Source organism: Fusarium pseudograminearum, chromosome 1 (genome assembly GCF_000303195.2).
Source record: "Fusarium pseudograminearum CS3096 chromosome 1, whole genome shotgun sequence".
Lineage (NCBI taxonomy): Eukaryota > Fungi > Ascomycota > Sordariomycetes > Hypocreales > Nectriaceae > Fusarium > Fusarium pseudograminearum.
The window spans coordinates 3,102,615-3,125,671 of NC_031951.1; the positions used below are offsets into that span (position 1 = coordinate 3,102,615).

The 23,057-nt window shown below is 48.7% G+C and overlaps 5 protein-coding genes across 5 annotated transcripts; 2 read left to right on the forward strand and 3 right to left on the reverse strand.

The window, feature by feature from the left end:
• Positions 1 to 323: 323 nt before the first annotated feature.
• On the forward strand, positions 324 to 3,807 carry FPSE_01468 (uncharacterized protein; the record flags this gene model as incomplete). The annotated part of the gene is made up of 2 exons (XM_009254588.1): positions 324 to 1,607; positions 1,669 to 3,807. The coding sequence occupies 2 exons, from the start codon at positions 324 to 326 to the stop codon at positions 3,805 to 3,807; spliced, it is 3,423 nt and encodes a 1,140-aa protein (XP_009252863.1).
• A 1,092-nt stretch (positions 3,808 to 4,899) lies between these two features.
• Positions 4,900 to 8,247, reverse strand: FPSE_01469 (uncharacterized protein; the record flags this gene model as incomplete). The annotated part of the gene is made up of 3 exons (XM_009254589.1): positions 4,900 to 6,508; positions 6,558 to 7,301; positions 8,018 to 8,247. The coding sequence occupies 3 exons, from the start codon at positions 8,245 to 8,247 to the stop codon at positions 4,900 to 4,902; spliced, it is 2,583 nt and encodes an 860-aa protein (XP_009252864.1).
• A 2,840-nt stretch (positions 8,248 to 11,087) lies between these two features.
• Positions 11,088 to 14,623, reverse strand: FPSE_01470 (uncharacterized protein; the record flags this gene model as incomplete). The annotated part of the gene is made up of 3 exons (XM_009254590.1): positions 11,088 to 11,715; positions 11,760 to 11,851; positions 11,903 to 14,623. The coding sequence occupies 3 exons, from the start codon at positions 14,621 to 14,623 to the stop codon at positions 11,088 to 11,090; spliced, it is 3,441 nt and encodes a 1,146-aa protein (XP_009252865.1).
• Positions 14,624 to 17,690: 3,067 nt separating this feature from the next.
• Positions 17,691 to 18,400, forward strand: FPSE_01471 (uncharacterized protein; the record flags this gene model as incomplete). Its single annotated transcript, XM_009254591.1, has 3 exons — positions 17,691 to 17,843; positions 17,964 to 18,063; positions 18,120 to 18,400. The coding sequence occupies 3 exons, from the start codon at positions 17,691 to 17,693 to the stop codon at positions 18,398 to 18,400; spliced, it is 534 nt and encodes a 177-aa protein (XP_009252866.1).
• Positions 18,401 to 20,640: 2,240 nt separating this feature from the next.
• Positions 20,641 to 22,234, reverse strand: FPSE_01472 (uncharacterized protein; the record flags this gene model as incomplete). Its single annotated transcript, XM_009254592.1, has 3 exons — positions 20,641 to 21,657; positions 21,709 to 22,108; positions 22,173 to 22,234. The coding sequence occupies 3 exons, from the start codon at positions 22,232 to 22,234 to the stop codon at positions 20,641 to 20,643; spliced, it is 1,479 nt and encodes a 492-aa protein (XP_009252867.1).
• Positions 22,235 to 23,057: the final 823 nt, after the last annotated feature.

Here is a 23,057-nt window from a genome sequence, read left to right on the forward strand (position 1 = left end):
TCTTCTTACACCAAACGGAAGAAAAGCTTTGAAGCTTGCTTGTTCGTTGCTTGCATTAAGCTTCTTATTTACGGATCACCTCGCCTTGTCTGTCCGGCTCTGCTTGCTCTGTCCTGCTGCTTTGCCTCGCTTTCTTTCAGTAGCTACTGGCTCACTCCTTGACCCCTCCGCTTTGCCTTGCCTGCCTTGCCACACGCACCCTCTTTTCTGCTGCCATTCTTAGCTCACTCGCTGTACTCTTTTCGCTCGCTGCATGTAACGCTGGCGTTTTGGAAACGATCCGCTCAGCTTAACGACAGGCACAATCAGGACTGTTGCCCATCATGACGTCGAGCAAGTCCTTCAGGGCTTCTTTAATGCCCTCCATGTTACGATCCAACACGGATCCCGATTCCTCTTCTACACCTTCCTTCCGCAAGAGTATAAGGAAGTCAAACACTGCAGACCTTTCCAAGCTCCAGGGCTCAAAAATTGGTTCGTCAAAGTCCACCACCAACCTACCTCACATTGGACCCAGTGAGCGAGAAGACGCTGTACAACAGAACGAACGCCCTCGTTCCGCCGAGCAAAAGACTCTTCGTAAACGCAACGACTCGGCCCCAAAGGTTTCCTTGCCAAAATCACAATCAACCACAAGTCTGGCTCCTTCAAAAAGTACAAATCGAATGTCGAGGTTCTGGGGCAATCGCCTTTCGTCTTTTTTGCCCTCACTTGTCGTACCGTCAGAGTCTGCAGAGTCCCCAACACCAAAGGCTGCACCAACACCACCAGTACCTGCAGTCCCCTCAGCGCCCGCTGCAGCAGCGGCCGTTTTGCCTGCACCCACCAAATCCTCTTCTCCGACAGACACTTCGACTACTACTAATACGGCTGGCACCCCTCCCACGACTGTCGACGACAGCGCCTCGTCAACTACTCACAGCATCACTGATCCAACCGCCCAGATGCAGAACGAATACCACGACACCATGTCATACCAGAACAACGGTATTAACCAGGCTGGCTCACCACCTAGCCCAGACTCAATTCCTCCCCGCGGCAGCGACAGTATGGACGGTCAATTAAGACCCAACCCTCAGATCATGGCCCCGATCCCTCCGTCCCCAGAGGTCCAGCGAGCGGCGATGAGTCCTCAAGAGCCCAACATGCCTCCTCCCCCGATTCCCACCTCTTCATCGGAGAACTTGAGCAACGGAAGCGGAAAGCTGCGCAAAGAAAACCCCGCCTCTCGAACGAGAAGTGGCTCTCTCCAGCATGCGCCGAGCAAGTCTTATGGCGGCGGCGAGATCCAGGCTCTCAAGACCCGAACAACTTCCCCAGCTCCTGACCGCGGACGTCGTTCATCGTCAGTCCAATCCCCGAACAACCGCAACAGCAACACCAAGAGCCGCATAGTTTCCACGCCTCTTGCCATCAGACCCGGATCATCCAAGGGCGAAGCCAGCCAGAGCCCATCGCGGGGTCGCCTCCGAAGAAGTTGGTTGCCTGGCGGAAGATCCCGATCCAACTCGATGGATGTTTCCAACGCAAACACCTCAACTGCTTGGGTTTTGTCCGACGATACACAAGCCGAGTACAATGCCTCGTTTCTCAAGAACGGAGAGAAGGTAAGTGACGTTACTCCCCCGTTAAAGCTTATTTTCAGAGTTAATCTTTGCGCTCAATCAGGTCCCGGAACTCTGGAACGAAAGCGGAGCTGTGCTTGTTTACCTGTACCCCAAGGGAAGTGGCCGCGGGCCCTCCTTCAAGGTTCAAGAGTTTACAATTAGCTCATCTTGGCTTTTCAACGAACTCATCCAACGCGAGCGAGAGACGCCCACGAGAAATCGCAATACGAGCTTTAGCGGCCGTCTTAGTTTGACTGCCGAAGATGCGTCCCGATATATCTCACCACCAAACTCTCCTCCCGTTCCGGAAGAGGGATCAGACGATTGTTTCCACCTATACCTGCCTACAGGGGCTCCTGGTCAAGAGATGGCTCCCGATGTCGACCGTCTGATTGCCATCCGCAACTTGTTTGCTTTCTTGACCGGACAGCCTCTTGTGGGAACCAAGGCTAAGCCTTCCAACTTCCACGCGTTCCTCGACATTTCTTCCCTTTTGGAAGAGTATGGCTTCACCAGCTATGATGGAACTACTTTCGGAGACGCAGTTGACCTCAGCTTCGGGTTCTACATGGATCAACACGCCCTTGCGGACTGCCGACACAGTCGAGAAAAGACGTTGGAGGCAGTGATTCTCGGTGAGCGCATGCGATCGGCCGACCTTTACAACGAAGCTTTTGCCCATGCCGCTGGCAAATACGCGGCCATCATGGATCTCAAGCTCCCTCTTTACGAGCAAATCTCACCCAAGACACGCGTCAGCCTGGAACGTGCCCATCTCGATTTACTCAACCGTCAGCACAGCGCCAACATGCATCTGGAACAGTTTGACTTCCCTGCCCTTTTCTCAGGTATTGCCAACTCAACTTCTATGAGCGAGCTTAGAAGCGTCCGCTTCAAGATTTGGAGGCAGTCATTCACAAAGATGCGACACTTTGCCTTGAGCTACTACAAGACCGCGTTTGGTAACTGGCCACCAAAGGCTAGCAGCAAGAAGAATCCTTTCTCCGAGAGTGGACTTAACCGACTTGTTCTCAAGGTTCTGTATTCTGACATGTGCGCTCTCTACGACCTCCTTGTTGATCGTAACAACCGAACATCGAGAATCATGGATGAAGTGCCTGAGCTCTCCAACGATCCAGACAAGATGATTATGTCCGCCCTCCGAAACATCATGTCCGAGTTTGATCGCTCAAAGCCGCCCGTTCTCCCTCCCATTCCTTACGATTGTCCTCAACTGCCTACGGCGACATCGATCTTGGAAACTTACGACACGCTCTCGCCTAAGAAGCAGGCAAAGTTCGACAAGGGTATTAAAGAGCACGAGCTTATGCTCATGCTGAACAAGGCCTACAACTACGACACCAACTCTGCCAAGGTTCCTTTCCTGGACAAATTTAAGGAGTTCGAGCTTCGTGAGGCCAGGGGCAAGACACCTCAGGACTTTGCTGACCAGCGTATCGGTTACTGGCTGTTCCTTTACGTGGCGATTCAATCGCTGCCTGTTCTCGTTGTGGATGCTCCAGGCATGCAGTTCACAGAGGGTGTCGAGTACTTCCTTTGCGAGCCCCCCTTGGGCAACCCTCCCTGGGTCCCCGATCAGCAAGTCAAGAAGATGTGGTACGAGGTTGCTGGCGGAGGTGGCTTGGTCGAGCTTTCTCAGGACGCGGTTCTTTTCAGTGTCGAGGCTACCTACCACCGAAGTCACTGTTGGCTCGCCGCTACCCAGTGGGAGAATGGCGGTGCAACATCACAGGCGCCAGAACAACCTCAGATGTCTCCTTTGCAACCTCCCCGATCCATGTTTTTGGACAACGAAGATTTCATCTCACCACCCTCATTTGGTAACGGTTACAGCACTCCTCCTTCTCCTATGGGCAGCCCTTCAGGCGCCCTACGACCTCGAACACACTCTCCTGGTGGAAACAGAGCAAACCAAGCTTGGCGATCAAGTATCGCACTGGGATTGGAACCTGTACCTCTACAACCCCCTAGCCCCTTTGGAGAGCGTAGCAGTTCTCTTGGAGGACGCCCTCCTAGTCTCATGATGGGATCCCGAAACTCATCTATGGCCAACCTGGCTGCCCTCGGCGGCCACTACCCTCAAACAGAGTCACCACCTCCTGAGCCCACTGGCGCGACATTCGACGATATTCTGAAGCAGGAGCAGAAGAAGGAGAAGAAAAAGAGCCGATTCTTCTAAACCAATTGTGTCACTTGCCAGGTTTTCTTTTTTAAAGTTATCCGCACTCGAGAGCCACACCTTTGTACTAGTCTTGTTGCATTGGATGCTGAGTTGTCTCGTGCTGTTTATCAGAACATAACGGTTTTGATCGGGGAGCGGTCCCTAAGTCGGAGTTTCACGATGAGCTACATTTATGTTGGATTGTATTGCAGGCCATCTGCTTGATTTTCTTTTACTTGCTTTTTTCTTTTCTTACTCCGATCTCATCATATACGCAACACCACATAATTTCTTGGAAAGGAGATCCTGGCGGACTATTCTTTTTATAACGACTTTTAGCATGAGAAAGAAAACAAAAATCTACACAGATATGTAGTCGGGACGGAACAGGGTCATCATCATAACTCTTTTGTTTTAGACATGGTTGATAGAGACGATGTCAGTAATTGGCCGGACGAAAAAAAATGTTTAATTGGTTTGAGTCTTTTTGCATACGAGGCGCATAGCAAGTTCTGTTCACATAATACAAGGGGGGTGTAGAACGGCATAATGGCGTTGGTTCGATATTGAATTGATATATAACTCTTGACTGAGTTGGTTGCCTCGATTTGGATGTCTCTTGTGTCTTTTTTGTGCATTTTGTGTGTTTATGTGTATTGCATGTTTCCCTTGCGTGTATGTTGAGTGTGGCTTGTCGGTTATGCCCCTTTTGTCTGCATATAAGCAAGGTTGGCACCATCTTGGCATGTTCTATTCTACTTGTGTTGGTAGCTTGATACTTGTCACCAAACTGCAGTCTGTATAGATGGTAGGTAATGATTAAAATATAGTGTTTGGATGCACCCTGCACCTAATCGTAGTTATTATACATTTAGTTTTACTATACGCTATATATATATGCTATAAGTTCAATCTTGTATGTGCCTGCTCTCGAGTAGCAGGTCTTTAAATTCAAAACGCCTTTTTGATGATGTTCCCGTTCCCGTTTATGAGAACTTTCTATACATTAGGGCCTTTGCGGTCCAGTTCCGTACACATTCCATCCATAAATCGTAGCCATATTTTCCATGGCTTTCCATGTTTATCATACTCGGTTGAGAGTGCTTCGTCTCAGAGCGTCACCTTTTGCCAGCGGCCTCGCTCAGTGTGCCACCACCACTCCTTCTCCTTCTTATCCGCAACGATTCCCTCGCGGGAGTTCCATCGGCCATTGCATCCCGCCTTTCCACCTGCTAGGTTCTCACCCGCGTCACTTTCGAGGTCTCTTATGTCGATCAGGCCCCCCTTGTCATCCGTCGTTCCCCGGTCGGGGTGGAGATGGTACTTGATGGGACTTCCAGCTGTGCCGATAAATCCCGCCATGGTGAAGGTGTCGTTGAAAGTGCCGTCTTCCTCGATGACGTTGACGGTGAATTTTGGTTGCGATCGGGCTGCTTCGAGACGTGCTTGGGCGGCCAGGCGTGAGGTGTGAAGATTTGAGTAGGGAGCGCGGCGCGAGTCGCCCAAGGGAAACGCAAAGGGAGAAATGGGCTCTCGTGGGGATGCAATGGGTGATGCGTTGGTGGATCTAAATAGGCGGGTAGGTGACATGGGACTTGGTGTTGAGCTAGGCGGAGGTGTGGAAATTTGGGGTTGCTCAGTGGATCGAAAGCGATCGCAAGGAAGATCGATTCTTTCAACAGGGTAACAGAGTTCCTGGAAGATGCCGTCCGGATCGTTGGGAGTGCGCAGAATCCTCAAAGCTGGGAAACCCCCTGCGCCGATACTTCGAGCGAGGATGTCGTCTGCGGCGTTGACGCACGTTGCGTGGCTGGTTATGTCCCAGTGAAGCTTTCGAATAGTGTTGCTAGTCAGATAAGGCATCAGCCACAGCGTGAAACTGTCGTTCTCCGGCATGGTGGGCGGAAAGGCTTGGATGAAGGAGAAGTTGACGAGGTTTCGAAGGTTAGAGAGGATGCGGGCGAGAGCAGCCAGTGAGTTCATTGGCGTGTGGCGGAGGGTTAGTTTGCGCAGAGGGTAGCTGTTGGATTGCGTCGCAAATGCTGACAGGCCGGCAGTTGTAATACCGCTGATGTGAGAGAGGGTGAGGGTCTCGAGAGGAGGGAGGGTGAGAAGAGAGCAGTCGTCGAAGCTATTAGGCGGCAGGTTACAGAGATGAAGGTGCTTGATGTTAGGCAGACGCTCAAGGGTTTTTGTAAGGAGTGTTTCGGGTGTGAGAGTTGCTCCAGGCAGACAGTGAACGGTGAGACTCTCAAGCCGTGACCAATTGGTGTTGAATGACAAGAATGTTGCTTCCTGAAAGGGCTTGAGCTCTCCCGGCATGACCATACCGGGCTGCTGAGCATTGCCCTGGGTACGGTGCTGTGTCTGATGTGGCGACGCCTGAATGAGCCAGTTCATCTCCTTCAGGTTCGATCTTGTGGACAGCGCATGGAATATCTTGCTGAAGGAGTGGTCATACATTGGCGACAGACCGCGGAGACTCTCTAGGTTGGGGCATGCCATGACCAGCGTGGCGATGAGATCCTCATACTCGGCGATTGTAGAACCCTTGGGGACGGTTTCGGGAGCTGGGACTTTGAGTGTGCGGACGAGACTGGCAAGTCGAGGTTTAGAGCGGAGCATGCGACGGAGCATGATGACGCGAACGCCCTGAGACATCTTGTACTTCTTTTTGTGGACAGCTGAATCTGCGCCTACGAGTTGGATGTTTCCGTACCTTGTGGTGTGTTAGCGTATCATCCTATGTATTGATGAATTCAACTTACAGAGCTGCTTGAGCGGGCTGGTACCACTTGCGACAAGAAACAGCAACATTGGTCGCATCTCGCATCCAGCAAGTCGCACAACTCCCGCTGTTTTCCCCAACATGAAGATTCCTTAGCTGCTCCATGATACACGACAGTACTTTGGTAGGTAATTTGGCGAACAGTTCATTTGGCTTCATGGGTGTTCTCGTTGAAGAAGAAGAAAGGTTCTTGATGGGCATTGGTCGCTGGTACATGTACTCTGGTCGCCATTTAGAGGCCGAATCGGTGGATTCCATGCTCGGTCTGCTTCCCCAGGAAGACTTCATTGTTGGCGAGTTTATAGTTTGGGACTGAAGTGATGCTAACGTTGTGGCTGAAATATTGGAGAGCTGTCGTGGGCGGTTGATGTTGGGTTTCGGTTGAGAGATAGCATCGCGGCTCTTTTTGGGGTCTGCCAGGGGAGTTTCGAGAACGGTATAGGTGGGACGAGGGAAATCGTCTGGTGAGAAGGGAGCTTGGTTTGTCTTTGGTGATTCGACTATTGTGCTTGTGTTTGCGAGAAAAGCACTAATGGCGGTTTCTTGAGATGTCTTTGGCGAGCCAAACATGGTGGGATGCACCGGCCGAACCGAGACTGTAGTATCCTTCATTGTGAGGTCGAGCGAGAGCTGGCTTTTGGAGTGTTTGTCATTTCCTTTTCTTGTCACTGGAGGAGGGCCGACAGAAGATCGTTTTGATCGGAGTTTGTTGGCACCAGGACGACTGATAGAGCAGCAGTGGATGTTAGTTTTAAGTGAAGCGTCCAAAAAGGGTAAAATGTTTGGAAACAAAAAAAGAGTTTCGATGTACGGGGGAGGAAAGACAGGAACAAAAACAAAAGCTGGTGCTAGAATCACACCATTTCTTCTCTTCGGGATCGGGGAATAATAATAGACTAGGACTAGGCATATTCGGCCTCAAAAGGCCATCCGCTTTCCTTTCTAGAGGCACATTAGATCTGACGTAGAGCGAATCTGACAGGCGATTCATGACTGTACCTTGGGCTTGGCCTGTTGTAGTGTGAGGCTGGCTATGCTGGTTCCAGGGGACAGGGCGCCACTTAGCACCAAGGAAGGGAATTTGTGGGCATGTAATTTAAAGAGTACGGGCACTGAAAGCGCTAAAGATGGACATCGGATGCGGCCAACACGCAACACCATCGAATAGCGACGCGCGCCATGGCTTGAGACAATCAACCAAGAGTTTGGTAAAGACAGGGCAAGACATTAGAGTTTCTCTCTTTCCGGGGGAGAATCAATTGCCAAAGACGGAAATAGCAAGAGGTATTAACCGCAGAAACAAGGGGGTAAGCATAAACAATGGGCGTTGTTGTGGTGTATAGGAATGGTCAAATATGGCCATGGGGATAATAAAACAGCTGACGAATACAGAGTACCGAAAATGATGATAAAAACAACAATAAAAAATAACAAACTTACACAAGGTCAGTCGATCGGCGAGAGAGCTTCTTCTTCTTTTGCGTCTGAGCTGGAGTCTGTGTGTGCATCTGTATTTGTTCTGTAGGTTCCTCATCAATCATGGTAACAGCCCAGACATGTCTCCTAAACTCTTCTGCTTTTCTATCATCAATAGCCGACATTGAACTCCTTCCACGATGGAAGAAGCGGTGGAAGTCTTCGCCATGATGGTTGTGCTGCACCTGGAACATGGCCATTTCCTTCGTGATACAGTATCTCGTGTCGCGCCGCGTAGATTTACTAATCTGATCTGATCCGGATCGGTCTTTGTGGAGATTGATTGGTAAGATCGGCAATGAACCGTATAGCAAGATAAACTGAGCTGAAATGAATTGATGGCGTTCTGAATTGAAGTATTTCGTGATAGTCCAGGTGTCACCAATAGAATCGGTCTGCCGTCGATAATGTTCCGAGTATTGATCAACTGTCCAATAGCAACGAGAAAATAAATATAGAAAAGGACGAGTATAGGCAAGGAAGAAGGGTTGGAGAGGATGTCGGGAACTTAAAGAGAAAAGACGATAGATCAGGGAGACTGTTCTAATTCGAGTTCAAGGGGAGTTGATTCGATTCGTGAGGGGACGGGCGGGGGCAGATGGAGGTTCTCAGACATGCATGAATTTCGTACATGTATTTTTAATACAATAATTTGTCAGTTAATATATAATGATATGAGAAAGAGAAGAGTATTAAACTCAATAGTCGAAAAATGAATGCGACTCTTAAATTGAGAAACCCTTTAAAAAAAAGGCTGGGTCTACATCCAGCCAGCCATCATTGATGATGAAAAATCCAACTATTTTTTCCGATCGATCTCATGAACAATAATGATCACATACATGAGAGGGGAAAAAACAAATACCATGATGTTACTCCATCAGTCCAGACCAACAAACAGTATGAAAAATCAAGATTCAAATGGAGAACCAATAAAGACCCATAGTCTAGAGCATCCCTGCTCTTTACATCTTCTTCTCCCCCCCAGCTAGTAGCCATTCCCTGCTTGCTACTGGTTAGGTCGTTTTGGATTTCTGCTCGGGCCTTGTAAGTAAAGAGAGTTATGAAGGGCCTCTTCGGCTTAGCGATGATAGGTTCACAGGTGAATAGACTCCAAAGCTGAATCAACTTGGGGTTGCAGTATGACTGGACAGTAAAAGTAAAGAAAGACAGTCTGACGTCTACTCTTTGTTTGTTACTGCCAACTTCAACTGACGAGCAAACAAAACTCGAAAAGAAAAGTTACACCGCACTAGTACCTGGTTTCTTGCATCTTGCAGCAGTAGTACGTGCAGAGGAGAGCAGTAGACAAGGGGCCAAGCGGCCAAGCAGCCGAGTCTCTCCAGCCGCTCGACCATGATCAAAAATAGCATAGGCTCTCCGACATCCCTGCTGCTGTCCTACCATATACCGTCTGTACACCCAATTTTCTCTTACCTCGAATACCTATCAAGTTGCAACTCCATTCAGCACAGCCCAACAATCAACGGATCCATGACTTGGAGTCAAAGATGGGCTCATCCAGTCGCTATCCAAAATGACCCCCAAGGTCTGGTCTGCCTTTCTGGGTTTAGGCAGTAACTCCTCTTAAGCGACCGTTTGGTGCGAGAGTTTACTAACGCCTTAGCTGCAGTAGTAAATCGGTGGCTGGCTGCCTCTTTAACGAGTACACAACGTGCAAAATACTTTGTCTTCAAGTACATATCAACTCACACACTTGCCGAGTATATTCTGCCTCAACAGTATAGGTAGTCAATCATGGTATGCATTTGCCTTTGTAACACCGACTGATCATGGAACATCGTTCAGTTTTGACAGCCAGACCTGTGCAACACTGACAAGGGTCCCCAGACTTTCAACGCTTCCGATCAGAGCAGGGAACATTTTAGTACTGCTACGGAACAGATACGTATTTTCTCCTGCTTCTTCTCTCCCCCTTGCCCAACCCGAGCAGGGGAACCATAGGTAAACAGAACGAAAAACATACACGAAAAAAAGCGCAATGACGGACTTCATCTTCGCTTACAGAGTACGGGCATAGATTCCGGAGATTTGATTATCCACTGATAATATTCTTCAAATCCTGTTATACGTTGTAAGCAAAACAGGATGGAGATGAACATAAAAGTTGTGCATTCTCTTTGCACAAGTTTCTCGCCAAGTACGCTCGTGATTCGTAGGCTGCGCGTCCCTCTTCCGGTTCACCGTAGAGTAGTCCAGGATAGTATATGTAGGATAACTGGAACAGAAGGATACGTGCGCTGTCAATTCTTCTGTGGGGTCTCGTTATTGCAAAAGAACAGGAACAAACAAAAAGAAAGGCCGGTAGATCCGTTCGTCTCGTAACCATTGCTGGACCAAGTTACCTTTGAATACTGCGTCTAGTCACGGTCTCATTCTCCCGACTGTATCCCCATCTCTCGATTGCATGTTCTAACTTTCATAGAAACTCATCATAACCTTAAATACAGACATACCTCCACCGCCGATTCCATACCGCCTCCTGTTGCAAAAACAAAACATAAGCCGAACACAAGGATGCCCTGACGTTGGTAGGATTTGTATGACATGTTTCTCATTATCCATCATGACATGTTTCTCCCCAGTCTCGGGCTCGCCTATTCGCTTACAGAAACTAACAACCCAGCGAGTGACCCATCTTTGGTTCCAAGTTTACGACGAGTTCACATCTCCTCGGCTCTGTGTAAGCAAGTTGTTGGATTCTTAGCTTGTGGGTACATCCAGTTCAAGTATCCGTGTACAGAGAGAGTACTGTACATTGTATCGTTCGTTATCTTAGCCTCAACATTACTTCATCAATGACGCCAAACTCCAAAACGCCTCTCTTCCCTTCACATGCTATGCAATGCAGCATTAACCAACTTCCGACTTGGTTCTGAAACTCAACCGAACACTCGCCACATCTTGGCGCGGGGGAAAGACACAGCCTGTGGCTTTCTACTCTCTACAGGTGGCGCAGTTCTGTACATCCTCTTGCTAGTGTATGGAGGCAGGACAAGTCGATCAACTTCATTCAATCTTCCTCTGAACTGCCGGCAAAGCGCACTCTTTTCGATGGACGCGCGGCGATATCGCTTGTGGTGCTTGATGAAGCCGTGCCTTCATTATGATGCTCGCCAATTGTAACTTTGTCGGATTGCGATGTCCGCTTGAGTCCATTCGTCATCTCAAGACTTCCGAGAACCATCCCTGCATCGCTTGTATTCTTTGTGGGGGAGTCATCCAATACCAATCCTTCGTCAGGGTGCATAGTGCGCCCGAATCCCCTTCTGAAGATGTACTGAGGCGTGCCGAGAGGTGCCATCTGACCTTCTTTGCTAAGCTCGCCTTCAGCCATCGGCATTGGGTTGATTCGTGCGTTCTTGATCCAGTTGTAGATCGGACCAACGTCCAGAATCGATTGCGCTCGGTGGTGTTCTGCCTGCGTCATGTGTTGTTTTCGTTCCAATATCACCTCTTCTATGCTGTTCTTCAACACCAATGTCTCAACGAATACCGCCTTTTTCTGACTAATGCGACGCGCACGACCAATGGCCTGCGCTTCCACCTGTGGATTGAGTACTGGACTGATAAAGAATATCCTCGATGCCTCTCTCATGTCCAGACCAAAAGCTGCCTGTGAGATGTCCATCAATAGAACCCTAAATTGTTAGCGCCTAGCTTGAGATAGGGAGTTGGTAGTCACCTGAATTTCGGATTGTGGTTGAATGTATTGACATATTGGGATCTCCTCTGGACGGTCAAGCCCTTGGCATAGATGAGGTGTTGTATTTGGAGCTGTCTGGCGTTAGAGATTCACTTTGGCCAGAGTCAGTCTTGGTCACTTACAACTTCAAGCATGCCCGCTAGGTACCATGCAATATTGTCATTTTCATAGAAGATGAGTATCTTTTCGTCTTCCTGGTATCTCAGAATATTGTCAATCAGATACGAAAGCTTGATGGATGCAGTAGACGTTATTCTTGCTTCTTCTAAAGGCCCAAGAGCACCATCAGGGATAGCCTCAGCTTCAGGCTTTGCATCCTTTGTGCTCCGAGCACGTATGCTTGGGTGCTGGTCATTTCCTAGTTTCGTATTTCCAGCCATTGTTTGCGAATTCATTTCTGGATCATCCGACGCAAGCATGCGCTCTCTCTCCGTAACTCCCTCTTGGGCTAGCTGGCCGTTAAGCAGTGAGTTGAACTTGTCAGGTTTTGACACCGATTTGTAGACGAGTTTCTGAAGGGCCACTAGCATGTTTGATGAGCTGCACATGCCATCTCCTGTGTCACCATCCAGTGACCAAGACGAGCTGAGACTTTGCGGTATGCCCTTGACGAATACTGGCATCTCGTGGAATTGATTACCCAGTGCCTTGAGCTTGTTGTCTATTACGACATGGCCAAACTGTATCGCTTGCTCAAGGAGGCAGCGATCTTCATCGCTGATGGGGATTTTGTTTTCCTGGAGAAATTCTTCAGCAGTCTCAACAGCTTTCACAATATCTCGCCGTGAATAGAAAGAACCACCAAAGAAGCTTGCTTGCTTGAGATTTTGAACAACTTGCATCAGTGCTTTCCGCTGCTTGGCGTGGAAGAAGTAGTCCATGTCGGTTCGCTGAGATTGTACGGCGTTGAAGATGATCATCATCGAGAAGATGTTGAGTGACATTTGATCTTGGTACGAACCCTCTAAAACGACCAATTTTTCGTTCACGGGAGGTAATAAATCGCCAACTTCTGTGAGGCGGTGCCTGATGATGAGGGAGTTCAAGGTAGATCTCAAGATGTCCCAACGACCTTGCCCAGTCGATTTGTGCTTTGGAAGCAGCATATACTTGGCCCAATCCGCTGTAGTATCCCCAGGTTCCAGAGAGGTGTTCGCCCAGGGTCGAGCTTTAAGATAGAGCGCTGCAATCGCGCCTATTCTTGTCAAATCTTTCGTTTCCATCTCGAGATCAGAGTGGCTCTCATTCGCGTCAGCTTCTGTCGAGATGCTGTCCTCGCGTTGTACACCATTTGATTCACTGGCCCTCTTTTGTGCATCTACTCCGTACAAACCATGAGACGGGGTACCAGTCACAATCCACCGCGACGAGACATGTAGGGATTCCAAAACCAGCAGCATATCGCTCTTGCCACTTATTCTGGAATTACCAAGCTTGTGTCCCTCGTCAACGATGCATCGTTTGAAATGAACCTGCGACAACGGAGTGGCATCGACTCCCCCTGCTTGTCTTTTCAGTGCTTCTAGTCGAGACTGAGAAAATAGAATCATGTCGTACTCTAGCAGAACTTTGGGCGGTGGCAAGTGATCGTGCCCTTCCATTACCAGAACCCTCAAATCCTCGGTATGTTTTTTAATCTCCTGCTTCCACTGCGCTAGCAGGTTGGAAGGTACTACGACGATGCTTCCATTGCTGAGATAAACCTGCTTCTTGGACAGTTCAAGTGTCCCGGCAGAACGTCTTGCGGTTCGCCGTGTTTTTGGTGGCGGAACAAAGTAATGACCAGGGTTTTGTTCGAGTGCTTGAATACATCGTGTGTGTTCGTGGCCCGACTGTGCCTCGAGAAGGCCGAACCAGGGTTTCCATGGGACCGAGTGTCTTGTAGCACAGGAAGCGGCCATGTCTGCTAGAGAAGCCAAGCCCTTCCTTACTGGACGATCTCCAGTGCGTAAATGCTCAGGAGGCTGTGCCGGTAGATCTCTAGTAGCAAGAATGAGTGCGAGGCAGATGATGGTTTTGCCGGCACCCATCTCTTCGGCGAGAATGCCACCACAAACGCCATCATAATAGCGTGGATCCCTCAAGATTGTACTGGAGACTGGGTCAAAGTACCAAGATCCGCCTTCTTGGTCCTGGATTTGAAGTAATCGGGGGTCGAGAATCTGCTCCGGTTGAACCTCTTTTTGCAACATCAACGCCGCCGACCTCCGTTGGTAAGGATACAGCTCTGAATTCAAGCCCACAATTGTGCCGTTCAAAAGATTGCGGATGACTGATCTGTCATAGAGATTCTCGACAAGGTCAATTTCAGGCGCAGGTGATGGGATGTTGTTAAAGAGCTGAAGAAGGGACATGCCTTCTTCCTGGTCGCTTTTCAAGTTGATAGACGTGCAGATGTGCGACCTGTGCAGCCATTTAGCATCAGTGCTTCCGTTCCATGCTTCTTGAGAGTAGTTCAATTGATCGAAGATTTTGTCTCTGGATCTGAGTAAGGACCGATCTGATCGATTGACGGTGCGGCGCAGCGCGTCATCCGGGAGGAAGTATAGCCTCAAAGTGCCTCGATCGGAATATTGATTGTTGACATTGAATTCAAGTCTCACCCAGGACTTTCGGCACAAGTCGAAGTGTTGTTTGAGTCGTTTTATCTTTGTCAATTTAACCTCCAGATCATTCGGTAGATAAGCGTCGTGATGTTTGATGTCTGAGTCACTTGACAAAGAACGAAACATTTTCCACCCTTCGACATTATCCGAAGCCCAGACTCTCGACTCTGGACATAGTTCTTCTTTATTAATCGTTAAAGATCCAATGGGAATTAGAGGTGCTGTCTTGAGGCACATTTGGGCGAGTGATGCCTCTATCAGCGCCAGCGCTGCAGAAGGTGGTAGGCCGACAACAAAAAGGGGCGCGGAAGATTTCAATGGATTTTATCAAGCCATGTAACTATTAATCGAGTATTTCTGGGCTTTAGCGGTATTGCAGATGGAACTGAGTTTGTGTGAGCGAGTGGGATGATGATGGTGAGTAGAGGGGAAAAGGATGGATGGATGCCTTGATACAGTTTAGTACTAGTGATCACACCGTGCTTACATGCCAAGATGTGCTGCACATGACAGTGTCTAAACACTGTAAGGCTGTGTTACATAACCCTCCATTCCAACCAACCCAAAAGGTACCATTCACTCCTTGGAATTTACCAGCAGCAAGAGGAAACTGTAGATACTCTGCACTTTTCTGCCCTGTTGAATCCCACCACCAACAATATATTGCTTACATCATGGACGTTTTGATTGGAGATGGATCTGATAGTCGGCCAGTTATTTGCGCAAGAGTGGTGATGAATTGAGATTTGCTATCTGGGACACAAAGAGTACTAACACCACCATTGTTAAAAGTACACAGTTTGCATTAGAGTCCCGCTTCGCCCATCAGAATATGGAGGTGACTCTTGGTTGTCATTGGGTATTTCTCAAAGGCTGATTGTGAGACATTCCGTGCGAGTGTCAGTCAAATCATAGATCAAACATGAGCCTTGTCTTCCGAAGGTCTCTCGCCAGTTTCCACGGCCCTTTCTGGTGCAGATACTGCAGAGATGACTTGTACAGAAAGCGATAGTATGGCCTGTTTTGAAAAGGACCAAACTCGTATTTGTTTAGGGAGGGTCGGAATCCTCGTATTTACTCAATCATGGAAATAGATTGTGATACTCTGCACAATGTATGTCGTTACGTGGTTGAGTTAGTGGATCCAAAGATACCCTGTACAAAAGCGTCTTCAGATCTCGTCTATTTTGTCCCTGTTCATGAATGGCAAATACCTAAGCAGTCAAATATGATAATCATATAGAACGGAGTAGGCTGACTGAGTAAAGACTTGATGTCTCTCTCACAAACCAACCCGCACAATGACATTCATTCTTATGCACGCATCAAGTCCTACATCGTGGTGTACAATCCGCCCACAACTCAAATTCTACTACGTGTACTGTACCGTGTCTTTAATGATTTGTAGTCTCTAACCAATCATAAAATTTCCGTATACCCAGAGCGGCAATCCACATGACGTTCCTATGTCTTTAAGCGATAGTTACTATCAATGAAACTATTGCACCGACCGTCCCTCATCGATATCATTCAATGGGCGCCCCATCTTTGCAAGATTACATTGGTTACCAGTCGATAGACCGGGCAAGTGGATGATTGAGCAAATACGCGGCAGTCATGATTGACGAAGTGGAAGCAGCTCAATAAACCTTCGATGGTTATCGGTCCATACTTGCGCTAACTCATCATTGCCGTAGATAAGCGACAGCAAGGCCCAGTAGCTTGCCTTAGTCGACTTACTCCCCTTGACCAATTTCTCAGAAATGTACGATAGGTCATTGCTGCAGAGGGAATGATAGCGTGCCCATAAGGTATCAAACACCGTATGTTCCGTGGAGACTGCTTTATGAATACCTTAGTACCCATGTGCGGATGGCCTAGCATTTGGTGGTTAGTAATGGCCCACCTTTAAGGTTTCTCCCCCACTATTGATTGACTTCCTCCCTTCACCTCCTCCATTCTGGCCGCTTCGGCGTGTCGGAACCTCCACTATCTTCTCTTTCTGTCCGCTTCGGCGTGTCGGAACCTTTACATACTATCTCTATCTGGCCGCTTCGGCGTGTCGGAACCATTACCTATCCCCGCTCGATCAGCACACCCTTACCGCACAGCTAGGTAGTAAAAAAATAGGGACTTGAAGCAATCCTGACTAAATCATTAGACCACTCTTAGGCTATATCAACACTAAGAGTCATCTAACACTTATGCCGACTACTAAATCAGTATCGGTTTTTATGTAACCCGCCTGCCGCAGTACTTGTTCTCTGCGGAGCCAGGTCGACATAGACCAAGTAAATGATTGAATACGGGCCGTTGGTGCTGTGCGAATATGCACCTACATGCCCAGGCAGGCAAATGAATAGAAATATGGCATACAGTTATCGCCAGGACTTAGGCAGCCGCCATCACAATCGGATTCCACTTGTGCGATTGGTAGTGGAGGGTAAACACATGCACCCCTAACGCGCTGATTTTACAAACTTCGTACCTACAACCTCGATAAAAACATCAGCATCAACGCAACTCGTCAGCATTTGTTGAGAAACAGTGCTTGACTTAAAATATCATCTTTTCACTAAACTTTAGTATTTATTTCTCATCCATCTTTCTATCTTTCAATTTTTTTAGTCTGCATTGTATGCACCCTATATATCATGATCACCTCCCAGACTCTACTTCTAGTGGAGGAAGGCGTGAGTTTACTATAGACACTCACTTCTTATGCTACCTCTAGGCTAACCATCTACCTGGATATAGATTTTGGGCATACTATTTCCCGTGCAAGCGTCACGAAACCCATTTCCACTATATATAATCCCGTTGTTCCTTGCGCCTGTCGTGCGATCAAGAAGTGGGACACCTGTGACCCTACAGGTATTCGGTGGTGTTCGAAATTCAAGAGAAGGTGGACGAGCACCGGAAAAGGGCGAACAATCACGTTAGGCATCCAGAAAGCGTGCATATTTCATGAGCCGACCACAGCAAAAACTGCCCCTCCTCTTCTGCTTCCTTCCCCTCACCCAACACACACGCTCCCAGTCTCCTGCTTTCGCACATTCGATTCGTCCTCTGTCCTTCAAACTCAACTCTTTATATTGCACTATATGTATATATGCTACCAAGCGATCACTGTAAGCTGGTTCTCTTGTTTTTTCTTTCTTTTTAATCATCTCTGCTTATACGTCGTCAGGGCCGTCAGCGGGTAAAGAGTCAGTCAGCCTCTACTCTAAGGCACGAACATAAATAGCCTAAGAGTCTGGTCTAAGAAGCATAAGCTACACTAAGAGCTGTGCCATTGACCGAGATGCGCCGCGCAGATAATGCTATATCTAAGCGAACAATCCCTCTCGTCGTTCGCGGATACAGTGTTCGCGTTGAGGCTCTTGGTGTCATCCACATCATCGGCAAAGATGAGACCTCGGCCTCTGTAACATACAAGCAGCAGCAAACCGGCGCTGTACGTTGGAACAACATTTCGTTGTCGCGGACTGAATGGTTACTTATCAAGTCTTTTCGTACTTCGTGAACAGGTACAGAACGAAGATGTTTGAATGTTTTGCTCATTCGATCTTTGCAGAGATATGAGCTTAACAGTATAAACGAAGATGTATATGTTGATCTGCGACGATTCATTACATCCAAGACATTCAAACGTCCAACTGAGGGTCCCGCTGAGGGTTCTTCTGAGATATCCTCTATTAGCATCACTATCAACCCTATTGATCCTGAACAGGAGAAGGAAGACCGGAAGCGAGCCGCAAAGCGATTTCAGCCATCCTTGAGTGTATCCTTAAGTCAACGAGACTTATCTACACTACGCCAAATGCCGCAGCCCAAAAACCATACAAGCAACATTATAAAGCCGCTCGTGCGGTAATGATCGGCGAAGCAGGAGCCATGGCCGTGAGCGAAGCATCGATGGTGATCGGCGACAGGGAACGGGATTCGGTACAATGCACCGGCTTGACCATTGAGCGCCATGAGAAGACCGGCGAGCAACTGGCCACCGAGTGAGCAGCCCAGAGCCTCCCACAGGCTAAGACTAGCGGACTGGCCAGTACCTCCGTCCGTTGATCGTTGCTGAAGATGAGAAGCAACTCCCGCCTGCCGTCATGCCTACCACTCACGACAATTTCTTGAACGTATTCTCATACTTCGGTCGCATCTCTATCCTCGACCATTTCAAGAGAATTGGAAGGTCTTGCTTTGTCCTCAATGAGCAGCTTCGAATTGCTGATGGTCAATTCGAACCTTTCACAATCACTTATCTATCCTGACGCCGCCGGTTTCTCATACGGACCCAAATCGTCAGCGGGCGACAGAAGAGTCTGTCTTTAACCTTCAGGGCGCGAAAACAAATAGCCCAAGATTCTGGTCTAAGAAGCATAAGCTGTCCTAAAATTTCATCCTTTATACTCCCAAGGGCCAACTGTTCTGATTCCTCTGTTAGCATCTAAAGCACATTTTGTTAGGTCACTTCGTACATCTGCCCCCATCTTTATGATGGAACCCTTGCCTAATGAAGAATTAGCTTTTGCTAGCATTTCACCGGATGAACTTGCTCAGAACCGCGAAAAGATATCAAACCAAACGCTCAAAAGCGGTGTACCCGGCACAGACTCGCATCTGTCAATGTGGATTAAAAGACTCGATAACTTCCGCCAAATGACTTTGAATCAAGAGTAAGTGATCCCTTTGCTTAATATATTTTTCATTTTACTAACCAAGTCAGTTTGACATCACCTCCATCACTAGAGGGCCTTCAAGTCTTCCTGTATTTTCTGCCTAAAATTATTAAAGGCCAGGGCGAAAATGGATCAATTTCCCTCGAGTACTTCCAAGTTAGCCTCTCTACAATTAAGAAGAACCTAACCTTCCGGTACAAAGGATTCAATGTGGACAAGCATGACGACGCACGTTTGAGTAAGTCACTGACACTGCAACCCCCCTCATTTCCCTCCATCTACAGACCCTTCGGGGTTAATGAATCCAACCCTGGCCACACCGGCGAGAGCCACAGGACCGCACTCGCATTGACTCGTGCGTCAATGCTCACAGTTTTCATTCTAAACCGGGGCAAATTCGTGGGCTGGGAGGTCAAGAAAACCGCCTCTAAAAGAGCTCAAGAACTGTACAAGATATTCAAGTATTACCAAGAACTGGGCCTTGTAGTTCGTCAACATTGTTGCTATAAGTGTCAGGTTGTTGGCCACGATGCTGCTACGTGCCAGTATGAGCTACCCACGAACGGGGACGTCACTTGTAAACGTACGAGCTGCGGAAGAGTCGGACACGTCGCTGACAACTGCCCATTGCGTTTCTTTAAGAACTGTTTTGGCCAACGACACAATGCTAACGAGTGTTCTTCACCTCTGAAGTGCGCTTATCGCCGCGGCGACCATTTCACTATGGATTGCACCAAATGCTCAGAGGAATGGTTTTGCCACAAATGCAATCTTGCTGCTCACATAACCTTTGAATGTCGTTCAAGTGCCCGGCCTGCAAGGGCTGGTAAAGTGAAGAGCAAGTAAATAACGGATGTCAACGGCATGAGCATACCTCGCAGTTGAAGAAAACATGAGACCCAAGCTTAGGTCCCAAGCTTAGTACATAGAAAGTAAATAGCCAAAGAGACAAAATACTTTAGCCCCTTTATACTGTTCCAGATCCCCTGAACTATCATTGAACTTGACCTATCCAAATTCATGGTACCCCTCGATTCAGCATGAAAAACTCTTCCCGTGGCTCCTTGTTGCGTCTTCGACATATACGGTTGAATTAGATGCATGACCACGGGTGATTTGGCATCATGTAGCGATGTGTGCAAGATTTCCAAACACATGCGTAGTTGCGAGTCGCCAAGTGGATTGATTGGCAAACTTGCGTTGGTGGAGGGAGGATTGTGGTCGTGATGCGGCGACACAACTCTATGGAGATACATAAATGGCATCAGATTAATATCAGTGATAAAGTAAATCTATTCATGGTACCGACTCATTTCTCTGTCGTGTAGGAAACAGACTTATCGTTATCATGGGCCGAGCGGGAATACCCGTCCCGCTGAAAATTTCCTAATTGGGCCAAAGACCAAAACACCAACCTCACAGATCACGATATCGAACAGTTTTTTAGCGATTTCTTTAACATTTCTTCATTGAATGCGTAAAACTAAAGTGGAATCATATACAAATTGATCATGCAGTTACAACGCCGCCCATATTTCCTTGGAAAGTCCCCAATTCGCTTTGCTATGCTTAGTACAGCTTGATGGCAACCGACTTGTTCTGTGTGTAGTTGGCGAGGGCTGCCTCGCCGAGTTCTCGTCCAATTCCGCTCTCCTTGTAGCCTCCGAATGGGAGCTGGTGATGTAGCATGTTGTAGCAGTTCACCCAGACAGTTCCGGCCTTGAGAGCGTTGGAAACGCGGAGGGCAGTGTTGAGGTTCTTGGTGTGGACAGCGGCAGCGAGACCGTAAGCGGTGTCGTGGGCAAGGTCAATGACCTCAGCCTCGTCCTTGAACTTGGAAATAGCGCAGACGGGGCCGAAAATCTCCTCCTGCATGATCTTCATGTCGGGGCGGACGTTGGAGAAGATGGTGGGCTTGATGAAGTAACCCTTGTCACCGAGACGCTCACCACCGATCTCGACGGTGGCACCCTCGTCCTTACCGGCCTTGATGTAGCCCATGATACGGTCGTACTGGAGCTGAGAGACCTGAGGACCCTGGAAGGTCTCCTCGTTGAAGGGGTCACCGACCTTGTTCTCCTCAGCTCGCTTCTTGAAGGCAGCGAGGAACTTGTCGTAGATGGACTCCTGGACAAAGATACGGGTACCAGCACAGCAGCACTGGCCGTGGTTGTAATAGATACCAAAGTTGACCCAGTTGATGGCCTCCTCGATGTCGGCATCCTCGAAGACGATGTTGGGGGACTTGCCACCAAGCTCGAGGGTGACCTTCTTGAGGTTGGAAGAAGCAGCAGCCTTCATGATCTGTCGGCCAATGACGGTGGAACCAGTGAAGGCGATCTTGTCAACGTCCATGTGAGAAGAGAGGGCGGCACCGGCAGTCTTGCCGTAACCAGAGACAAGGTTGAAGACACCGGCAGGGAAACCAGCCTGCTCGATGAACTGAGTGAAAACGAGAGCGGAGAGAGGAGTCTGCTCAGCAGTCTTCATGACGACAGTGTTACCGGTGGCCAGAGCAGGTCCGATCTTCCATGCCAGCATGAGAAGGGGGAAGTTCCAGGGGATAATCTGACCGCAGACACCGATCTATGAACGAATTAGTGTTGAGATTTAGTGTTTTTATACATGATAACTCACGGGCTCGGATCGGGTGTAGTGGAACATATCGGGAGCAATATCAATGGTCTTGCCCTCGATCTTGTCAGCCCAACCACCGTAGTATCGGAGGCAGCCAACAACGGCACCGACATCACCACGGGCGTTGGTGATGGACTTTCCATTGTCAAGAGACTCAACAGCGGCGAGGAGGTCGAGGTTCTTCTCAGCGAGGTCGGCAAGCTTAAGGAGGAGGTTGCCTCGGGTCTGGGGAGCAGTGTTCTTCCACTCGCCGTCGAAAGCCTTGCGGGCAGCGGCGACAGCTAGGTCGATATCCTTCTCGGTACCTTCACAGACGGAGGTGATGACCTCCTCGGTGGAGGGGTTGATAACCTCGAACTTTCCCTTGTCGACACCCTCAACCCACTTGCCGTCGATGAAGCTAGAGTACGTGTTAGCATTTCTGAAAGGTTCTTGGTTTTAGGTTACACAGGGTGGTAACTTACAGGCCAATAGGCTGCTGGTAGGTACCAGTAACGGGAGTGGACAGCTCGACGGTGAGAGCCATTGTGTATGATGTGTTATATGATATAGAGAGAGGGGGTATCAAAGGTGAGGAGAATATATGAAGAGAGTTGTGGATGAGAGAGATGATCTGGAGGAGAGAATTGGAAATCGACGACGGGAAGCAGAGTATTTATTCTTGAGAACAACGCGGGGTTTTTCGGTTTTTGGGTGGGAGAATGGAAGCACTACAGTAAAGGGGGGTGTGTGATACGTGAACCTCGGTGGAGGTGGTGGAGGGGAGAGAGGGGGGTGGGAGTGCTTGGTGACGCCAACTTTCCCCGCAACAGCCTCGCCTCACACGTCTCAAGGTGCATTTAGTTGCAATGCGAAGCAAGGTACAGGGAGGTACGTACAGCTGTAACTTGCTTTTCTAGGGGACCATGTGGGTTGTGGTCCATTCAATTCGGGTGATAACCTCTCAGGTTCGCTCAGATATGCGGCGGCGGCGACAAGAGTAGAGCGGCGTGAGCGGACGGACGGCATCCGGAAGAAACAATGGGTCCCCGAAAGAGAGGAGGACCTTTGCGGAGCAAAGTACTGTAATTATTGGGTTGCCGTAGTGGCGGAGGTGGAACAAGAGAATGGTTGCTGCTGCTGCTGCACCAACACATGTGGTTAGTAGTCGAAACGTCACGTAACTGTCTCGGCTTCTAGAGTTTCTAGAGTTTCTATCTACAGTGAATAGGTTCGGGACGGCTCAATGGTAAGAGTCTCGTCTAAGCCGGTACAACCCAACATCGAGGTACATTGGAGGCAGACACGGACATCTCAGACTGAAGTGAACTGAAGCGCGCGGCAGTACAGGGATATGCTTACAATGCATG